At 40.1% G+C, this 10,225-nt stretch overlaps 1 protein-coding gene across 1 annotated transcript in view; it reads left to right on the top strand.

Moving 5' to 3' along the window:
- Positions 1-7,846, top strand: part of RRAS2 (related RAS viral (r-ras) oncogene homolog 2) — a gene marked incomplete at its 5' end in the record, with an annotated part of 13,227 nt that extends 5,381 nt beyond the window's left edge. The window contains 2 exons of the mRNA XM_009070811.1: positions 5,810-5,928; positions 6,397-7,846. Of these exons, the coding sequence (XP_009069059.1) occupies positions 5,810-5,928; positions 6,397-6,484 (207 nt within the window). The remainder of the gene's footprint in view (positions 1-5,809; positions 5,929-6,396) is intronic.
- Positions 7,847-10,225: the final 2,379 nt, after the last annotated feature.

Here is a 10,225-nt window from a genome sequence, read left to right as displayed (position 1 = left end):
GCTTCCTGGGACCTGTGTAAGCTAAGTCAGCTTGCAGAAAGATTTGAGTGCCAGCACTGAAAGTATGGGAAGGGGTGGGACTGTGGCTTGGAGCAGAGCAGGGAGGAGTTGGGGTGAGGGGAAGAAGTGAGACCTCGCCTTTGGCAGCAGCAAGCAGTTAGATGTTATCAGCTGGCTGTTAAATGCTGCCAGAGCCTCCACTTGTCTTGGGTTTTTCTGCTGCATGGTATGAACTCTTAATACAGACATCCAGTCAGTGAGTGGGACTAGCTTGCTGATCTACTGGAAACTAGTCCTGTCACCATGTCTCCCTAAGTAAGGAAAAACTTCAGCCTGACAAGCAAGGTCATCCTGCTCTGGCTCCAGGTTTGCTGCACTGGCAGCTGCAATGAGAGGTTTGGGGCCAAAGGCAAGAGCACTCCCCCACTGTGGCTAAGGTGTGCTAGGCTGAGTGTGAAGTGTGGGATGTCCCCAGGCTGTAACTTGTGGGCAGAAACATGAGACAGGCTAGTCTTCTGCACTTGTGCATTTTCAGACTGCTGGTCTCTTAGGCCTCACTTGGGTTACACTGAAAAGCTGCTCAGCCAGGCTAGTGTCATGCTGCAGTTCTTTTACGTACCTGGTCCTACAAGACACCGTCTTACTCTTTTAATTTGTTTAATCCCAGCTGTACCTTTTTCAACTTCAGCATTTAAGTAGCATTTTTAGAAATTTGGGAAGCTGAGAATCAGTTTTTAGAGCAAAACTGCTTGGACTGGGCATCTGCCTGCTTTTTCTGATAAACAGAAGGCAAACTAGTGAAACACATGCTACCTCTGAGAGACTAAAACTAAGTTAGAAAAAGTAGTTTGTGTGTTTGGATCAACAAATGATACTCAATAGAACTAGCACACAAATCTTCCTGGAGTCCAAGAGAGTTAGATGTGTACGAAAGCTCTGAATGTCTCAAGGGTCTGATGACCACACCTTTATCAACTGTATGTTGAGGTTGAGCAGAGTACAGAGTGACACCATAAATCTGCAAGCTAAAGATGCATAACTAATCGTCCTTGTTTGGTGGCAACTGTTTCTCAGGAAATACATGAACTGGGTTGTACAACAGAAGTGCACAAACAATTGTACCATCTTGATGAATTGTTGGGGCTTACCACAGGTGTAGTCAAAATTAGTGGTGGCTTTTATGTACCATAGACCAACTCACAGGTCTTCTTGGAAAAGGAGGTGTGAAAGAGTAAGTTTGAAATGGAAATTTCCTATAGTAATAACTGTATAAATAAATGGAGTTAAGCAGTCTTCTTGTCATTTTTGTCTTTCAATCACCACAGGTTAGGTTGACAAAGAAAAATGAGTCATTAGAGGACAGGCAGGTATTAATCTTTAGCATGTATGATAAGGAATTAAGGTGCCCATGTTTCCAAATTCCCCAATCAGTCACAAATTGCTGACTGTGGAACCATCTCTCATTGCTCTTTCCTCACAGTAAGTGCTGCATATCAGTCTTTCTTTTAAGTGGGTTACCTCTATACAACTCAACACTGGATGTTTCTACAGTAAGATAATTCCATAGAGCACCAGATGTTTTAATAATAACTGCTACTGATGGAAGAGTAGACTTGTCAGTGCAGGGTATGTATGACTTCGTAGATAACTGCTAGATTAAATTGGGTCAAGTCTGATCATTCTCCAGATGGCAGGGTTTCAAGGAAAATCCAAGTTGTAACAGGAAAGTGCTTGGGTTTCATTAAATGCTTGTTCTTGTTTTTGCATCATGACTGAACTAATACAATGACTTTGTGCTGAGGTCATCTCTGCTGCTAGATACTTTTAAAGCAAGGTTTTAGAGAGAGGTCCATGTGACTTCAGTTTGTATGTGGACAGATGATGAGCAAAGCTGGTGATCCCAGGCAAGCAGCCTCATGCCCTTACCAGCAGCAGCCTAGGTGCTAGCAAACAGGCAGTTAATGTGTTAGTTTTGCAGACTCACTGCTTCACAAATAGCTTGGCCTGAGGTGGCTTATTCCAGGGGGTGGACAAATACAGGGACCTGGGTGATAGGCCAAACTGAAACATGAATGAATTTGAATAAGCTTTCTTGTAAGTATTGTGAACTTGTATGAAAGTGTGATGATAACTTATTGCAGTGAGTGGTATGTGTTATAGCCATCTATGGTGACAGCTCTGTTCTCACAGATGGATTGCACCTTTAGGTCTTCTCATGGCTGGTGTGATTTTGAGCTTTATAGGTAGTGAGCAGTTGGGCATCTGAATACAGCAAGTCAGTCTGTTTGAATATTGCTCTACAGAGAGACTTGGACTAACTTGATCAGAGTGGCCAGCCAAGGCCAGTGAAGCTCTGAAGAGGTCTAGAGCACTTGTTGTGTGACAAAGGGCTGAGGGAATTGGGTGTGTTTAGCCTTGAGAAGTCTCAGGAGTGACCTAATGGCTCTCTCCAGCTACCTGAAAGGGGGTTATAGAGCAGTTGGGGATGGTCCGTTCTGCCATGCCTGCAAACAGAGGACTAGAAGGAATGGCCATAAGCTGAGATGGGAGATTCATATTAGATGTTTGGAAAAATTTTTTCCCTGTTAGGGTGTTCAGGCACTGGAATAGGTTGTCCAGGGAGATGGTGAAGTCACCATCCCTGGAAGTGGTTGAGGCATCTGGATCTGGCGGTGGAGGATATGGTTCAGGGGTTCCAGCAGAGTGGCAGATTAATGGTTGGACTCAATGATCTTAGAGGTCTTCTCCAACCTTGATTGATTCTATGAATGTGTGAGTGCTTTATAACCACAGTTTGCATGTACCAAAATGATTTTTCATATGAGAATGTGGATAAACTAGAATTAGTGGATAATGAACTATGCCTGCAGGAAAGCATTATGGTAGCCCACTGTAAGCATGAACAAGCAGCACTTGTGGGTGTGCTGGTGAGGCAGAAAATCAGGATGACAGATGTGTTCTTCAGGAGAGATGGAGGCAGGAATGGGCAATGTTTCTGTGCTGGGAGCACTGTAGAGTGACCATAAGGTGGTAGAAATGGATTCCTCTCAAACTTTAGGAACGCTTAACGTGCTGACATGAGTACCATGTGTCTCTTAATCTCATGTAAGTGTGCAGGCAAAATACAGATGCAATGTTAGGTTAGGCAGCCTTGTAGTGTTGCTTTAGGTGGAGGAAAGCATAGAAACTTCAGAAATTAATATGTTTCTGGCAGTTCTTAGATACAACAGTGAAGAGAGAGGCCCATATGTTCACAGGATTCTTGTGCAGCTACTCAAATGGAAACTCTTTCAGCAAGAAGAATGTTAACTTAGGGAGATGGGAAATAAGCTTTTCCATGTTTTACTTGTTCACTTCGATCTTCTGTAATGGGTTTTAATTTGAGAAACTTTTGCTAAATGCCTGAACAGCATGAATGAGTAATATCAGAGTAGAATAAGCATTGAGTGATTCTCATTTGTATTTAGCCTTAAGCTTGCTAAACCAACACACACAGATCTATACACAGCTACTGTTAGAAAATCTGTGGTTCTCTTCTGTCATAATAACATACAGTAATCTTTGAAGAACAAGGATTTAGTTTTTATTTTGCTGGTGATGTTAAATAAGCTGTCCCATCACACTTACTGAAAAAACTGTCATGTTATGAGTTGTACTTGGGAAGGGACAACAAAAAGATGAGAATTGATATTTTTATTTTGAAGTATTTCTGTGTTTGTACTTAGACTTCCTTCATCTTTGAAGACGGAACTGGTTTGTTCTGGCCTCTAATTTACAGCTTGGGCACTACAAAGGTTTCTGTAGTGTTCCCAAATCAAATATTTTTTTTAATTGACTTTGAGGTCATTAAAATTGACCACAAGCTACTTGACAATATACTTGTAAAATTGACAAAAAAAGATTATTTTGGAATTAAGTAGTTACAGATATTCTAGTAAATACAAAATGGGCTTTACTGTTTCATCTAGCATATTTTAAATGCAGAATGCTGTGGAAGGCAAAGGCATAGCTTGACTTTATTACAGTGTTAGTTTGACTTGTATCTAAAGCACATTAGAGGTACAACAGTGAAGAAAGTGGAAACCATATATGTATGAAGACTGAGATCAGGTTCTCCTCAGGACTGTATGTTCCTTGCCTCTCACTTTCTGGGGCTACAATAAACTATGCAGGAATGAAGAAAAGTAAAAGGAGTTAATTTTGCAAAACAGTTATATCCATACTTTATCTTACTTGTCTGGTGAGTGAGGCAGAGATGTGTAGAAGGTTCTGGAAGCCCTAATGCAAACTTTGGGAGATTCTATGATGTCACCGATGTGCCAGAAAACAACTATAAGTGTTTGTCAAAGTGCAGGGTTCATAAGCTTTGGAATTAGGATGTTTCAATATCTGGGTTTAAGAGCAGAGGGTTGAAATGGAACTGTTTTAGCTAAGGGAGCAAAAGTCTTCACTATCATTTGGTTTTCAAGCTGCAGTGGAGGTCTGGAGGGTCCCAGTCATTCTCCTTATGGGCCTTGCATTTTTAAAGGCAGTTCCAGTAATTGGTCTTGCAATTGAGTTGGTTTTGAAGGTTTTTGGCTTCAGCTGATGGTAATAACACTGAGATAAATGTAGTTTCTGTGAGTGTTTGAGATTAGCAGATGCATCCTGAGTTATTCCAGCTAGTGGCACAAGGTGCTGGGGCCTCCTTGCAGAGCTTCATGAGGATTTAGTGGCAGCAGCTGTCAACTCAGCAGTAAGTGTCTGCAAACTAATTTACAAACAAACCCTCATATTTATTCTTACATCAGTTCTCTATGTGCTGGTTTAATGTTTTTCTGTAAAAATCAGTGTAATCTTTGACACTTCTTCCACTAGGCATTGTCTTGGCAAGATCTGTTGTACTTCCTTTTATCACTGAAGGCTGCCCTTTCCTCCTCGGCCCTGTGCGTGACCTTCCCGTTGAAGCCTCACATGCCTTGCACTACTCAGGGTGGCCTTCTGTTCTCTGACCTTGCTGCTTTCTGCTTCATCCAGAAATAAAGTGATCTCCTTGGGTTTTGCCCTGTGACCAACTTACTCCTCCCTCCTATAATGGCCCTCCAGCTTCCTGTCTTCTGCTTCATCGCTTTAAATCTTGTACCAACTTTATATGATGCTCATTATTTCCTCTTCATCGCCTTTTCCTCTCCTATCCCAAGAAGTCAATATGTAGGCAGGGTTTCTTTTAATATTTCTGGATTACCTGAAGGCTTTATGGATTTTTAGATCTCTGGTAATTTAAGCTATGCTTAAAACAGGCTACAGTAATACTTTGCTATGTCATAAATAGGTTTTTTTAATGATTTTTATGAAGATTTAGAAGCTAAACAGCAGTTGTTTTAAAAGTAGTCTGATTCTTTTATTTATCTAGATTTAGCTGGAGCAATGAGAAGGTGAATTTTAGCAGTAGTATTCCCAGTTCTGTTAGCAATCCAGCAGGTGTTGACTGAAGCACTTGCTTTGAGGAGGAGCAAGGGAACTCGTGTCTGCCTGTGAAGGAAAACTTGGTCTTCTGAAGAACTGAAGACAAGGAAGCTGGAGTGAGGGAAATTGCTGACAGAGTCAACCTTAGTCTGTGGCAGAAACTCTTTTTCAACAAAACCTTCACTTGGGTTTGGAAAGATGTATTACATGGATTTGTGTCTCAGTTGGATTGTGTGAGAACTATGCTATGGCCAAATAAGCATTATTGTTTGAGGGAAATGGATCCCTAATGTGTGTGAAGAGTGTCTAGTGATGCAAACCTGCTTGTAGAAACCTTGAACTTAATGCTGGATGTCTGTTACAGGTGACACAAGAGGAAGGCCAGCAGTTAGCACGGCAACTTAAAGTAACATACATGGAAGCCTCAGCAAAAATCAGATTGAATGTAGACCAAGCTTTTCATGAACTCGTCAGAGTTATAAGGTATGCTAACTTGAGAACAGATAATCAGTGTCCCTATATTAATGGTTAGCCCCAGCAAATGTACTGAAATGCAGTGGGAAATTGCTGAGAAAATTCTGCCTGCTCTTACCTGTAAGTTTTGACCATTGTTCTCCATTATAAAATACTCCTGTGTTGGGAAAAATGTTTACATTGATCTAATACATACCTCAAAGATAACTTTGTTACCTTAATCTCTCAGATTTTATGGATCCTCCAGTCAATAAATGTGATAAACTAAATCTGAGATTGATTTTCTGTAAAGATTCTGGGTTTCTCTAAAAACCCAAAAGGTGAACTCCAAAACTATCACTCATTTAATCAATAATTTGAATGTGAAAAGGAAGTCCATTCTCTGTGGAAGTGTAAAAGAAAAGTGTTAAATACAGTAGTTGTGTTTATTTACCAGAAAGTGATTCTGTGAATTTAATTTGAAATACCTATTTCCAGGAAATTTCAGGAACAAGAGTGTCCTCCTTCACCAGAGCCAACACGGAAAGAAAAAGACAAGAAAGGCTGCCATTGTGTTATTTTCTGAGAATGCCAAGAACCAAGCTATCAACTGCCAGATTATTTTTGTTCTTTCCATCATTTTACATCACTTCTGGTATTGGTTTAGCCTTATATGTGCATGTCCTAAAAGTGGTCACCAGAATAGCCTTAGTCCAAGAAGCTGGCAGAATAGTTCTTGAAGAAGACTCGGTCATCCTGGGGCAGACTTCAAACCAAAACACTAAGGCTGCTTCTCTAATACCACAGTTCCTTCCTTCTCTCCCTTCAGAGCTTGCACCTTGTGGAGTTTTATTCGCAAAGGAGATGAAACAAAACTGTGTAGGACAAGGTGTTGAAGTCATGCATAAGTTGTCTCTTGTGAATTTAATTTATTTTTACTTCTGACATTTCATTAGCTATTACAGAGACCTATATTGAAGTATAGAGAATACTTTTTAAAAAAGGGGTGGATTGGCTTTTTTTTTTGCCCTCAGTTAAATTAGACTTGAGTATTCAGCTAGCCTTAAGAAACCTACATTGAATTTCATTGTCAGCAAAAATTTTCATCTCTCATTTATGCTGCAGTTTTATTTCGGTGGCCAAAACAGTCTACTGTATTTATTTTATGAATCCAGAACAGCTACGGGATGATTATTACTACTATTAGGATATGGCCAAATACCTGAGCTCATTCTGGATTGAGGCATTTCATCTTATGAAATTTCACATTATGTTTGGAAAGAAATTGTCTTCCTTTGTATTTCTGGGTAAGGGATTAAGGAAAACTAAAATTGTAGCTGTTTTTTGTTTCGTGTGATATAAAAATGAATTTGATCTTTCCATTGTCAGAGATGATTAAATGTTTTTGCTATATACTTTTATACATTATTTTCTTATCAAACTAGTTAACAAGTATTTTTATATGTTTGTAAGCAAATATGCTTTCACAGCATAACTTGTGTATATGTAAAGATGAGTATTTAATTCTCACAGTTCACTTTTAACTGACAAAATGTGGGATTTGCCAAACTGTGGTTAACTTCTCCTTACTCTTCCAGTTATACCCAAGAATGGCCAATGATGTGCCTGCCCAGCACACCCATAGAGTAAAATCTAGTGTTGTGTTTTAATGAATTTCAGTATCCCTTACTAAAGACTGACCATTATGTGAATTATTAAACTGTAAGACTTTTAACTGATTGTTTAGTTAAACTGTGGATGGTTGTTCAATTTTGAGTTCTGTGGATTGTGTTTAAACAATTCAAGAGTATGGTCCCTGATATTGAAATACTGAGTGGTATTGCACAGCTGTCACCTTACTGAATGTGTCCAACAGTTCTTTGAAACTTGATTATTAAGCAAACCCTTGTATAACTTCAGGTGCTAGAATTAAAGATGATCTAACCATTATTGGGGGGTAAGCACACTGCTTCTTTCTGCCTCTTTTGGGGGTGGGGGGAAGAAGGGAGTGGTGGAACCTGGCTAAGGGGTAGATGTGCATGTCTGCACAATCTTGCTTCAAACTTAGAAGTAAAGAAAAGTCATTTCAATTTAAATCATGACTAATGATAAAAGCTGATATTTGTTTTGGTTTGAAGTATGTAGTCAGTGGTGCAATCAACAGCTTTTGTGTTTTCAGGCTACGCTCACTGTCACTGTGCTCTGCCATAAATCTGGAAATGTCTCCTAAGAAAACAGGGCTTAAACAAGTTCCAGGTACCTTTACAGCAGCAAAGCATTAAGCCTTGAAGTACTGCTAGTGCCAGGCATTGCAGAGGAATTTGTCTGTTATGTCTGTTAGATTGTGTAACACAGTTTTAAGAGAGTGGGTAGCATCCCCCTCTCCCCAACCCCCATGGATTTACTGGTTGGTGAAAGGCCACTTAGGACAAACATGTAGAAGATTCAAACGAGAATTTAGAGTGGAAACACATTTGGGAGGTGTATTGCATTTTTCAAGTCAAATGTAAGAAATTACAGCCTGTAGCAAACACCACGTGTTCTCTTGGCTATGTAAAGCTCTCTAGAGTTAAGTCACTGAACGTGTGCTGTTAGAATTACAGCATGTGTTGAGACTGGGCTTGTGAGGTGCAAATACCTTCAGGTTTCATCAGTTGTTTACTTTTAACCTTTCACTCATGACAGAATGGTTTTAAAATAGTAGGCTATTATATAGCTAAGTCTTTTAATATGCAACTCCTCGTAATTGCTAGAGATGGTGGTAGACCCTCACAACTTTGTTTTCCCTCCCACAAAGAGCTGGATAGCTCTGAGGTTGTTGATGCTAAGCAAGGTACTCCTGCTAAGCCCCATTGTAAACATGGTAAACTTAATAAAAAAGTTAAACCAAAGTGGGACTATCAGCAGCTGCTGTGGAAGTCTTGCTCTAAGTTTATTAACTAAGACATGTGCATGTACTTTTCAAAGCTTCTGTTGGAGAGAACATGCAGAGAAATCTGTGTAATGTTATGGTCTCTCTTTGAGACTGGTTCATATATGGCACTTTAAGGAGCTGTTAAATGTAGGCATTTGGATCCTACTCTTTAGACTTGAAGTAAATATTTTAAAAAGCAATACAGATTTTTGGCCATTAATGCTGTTCTAGGTGGTTGAGAGTTCAAAACAGCTTAAGATATTTCAGTGATTTGCTTTTTTCTAATTGTTATACCTGAAGGTAAACCTGGAAAATTATGCTTCTGGCCCTAGTGTGGAGCTTGAAAAATAAAATAGGGACCTTGTCAGTCTTGCAGTAGCCCCAGTCTACATGCCTTGGATTAGTTGTGAATTTACAACATTGCCACCTTGCTGTAGGCTAGAGTGTAGCTGACAACCCAAGAGAGAATTTCTTAGGACTTTACCTCGCAGGAGAAATGCTTAAAGATTTGTCACTTATGTTTGTAGTTGTTCAAGGCTACATCCATAAATCCTTTAAACTTACAGTTCAGAGATCTGGGATGTTTCAGATGTACCCAGAAATGACCTCCTGCTCTTCCTAGAGCACAGAGGAGGATCTGGATCTGTGTTTCAAAGCACAAAATAGCTTTTATCTTTCTTGAATCTCACACTGCTGAGCCTGCCACTCCACTTGGATGAGGAGGATTGGCCTGATCATAGGCAAAAACCTTTTTATGCAATTGGCCAAGTTTTATGGATGGTCCAGAATCAGGGAAGAATTGCTTCCATGTGAGCACTCTAGTTCCTTATGCCTGCAAAAGGTATTTGCTTTCTCTGACGTGTCAACTGTCTCTACCAGTACTTGCAGCCTAACATTCAGGTGAAAAGGAGAATTCCCCAAAGCAGTATATCACCTCCTCTAAAATCTGCTCTATTCTAGTGACATAGCCTGATTGGGGCAGTAGAGCCAGTGATAGTGCTAATAATTATGAACTGATTGTGCAGAAAGGAGCTAAATAAAAAGTAGAATGATTTGCTCAGTTTCCAGCCTGTTGCACTGGGCATCTGCCTGAGCTGTCTGCTACTGGTCAGCCTTGCTGCTGCAGGTTAGAAGTCACCCAGTATGGTAAAGCTGCAAGTTGGCATATGAGTCAGATGATCTTTCAAGCAGAAGTTATTTTCCCTTCATTTTTCCAATGTAAGTTTACAGCAGGTGGGGCATGCTATCACAGAACCACTAAGGTTGGAAAAGACCTCAAGATCATTGAGTCCAACCTTTGACTGAACACCACCAACTAAACCATGGCACAAAGTGCTGTGTTGAGTCATTTCTTCAATGATTCTAGGGATGGTGTCTCCACCAGTTCCCTGCGCAGGTTGTTTCAATGCTTGA

This window comes from Acanthisitta chloris, unplaced genomic scaffold (genome assembly GCF_000695815.1).
Source record: "Acanthisitta chloris isolate BGI_N310 unplaced genomic scaffold, ASM69581v1 scaffold2290, whole genome shotgun sequence".
In the NCBI taxonomy this organism is placed as follows: domain Eukaryota; kingdom Metazoa; phylum Chordata; class Aves; order Passeriformes; family Acanthisittidae; genus Acanthisitta; species Acanthisitta chloris.
Note: the sequence above shows the minus strand (reverse complement) of the source record. Positions and strands in the feature narration are given on the sequence as shown.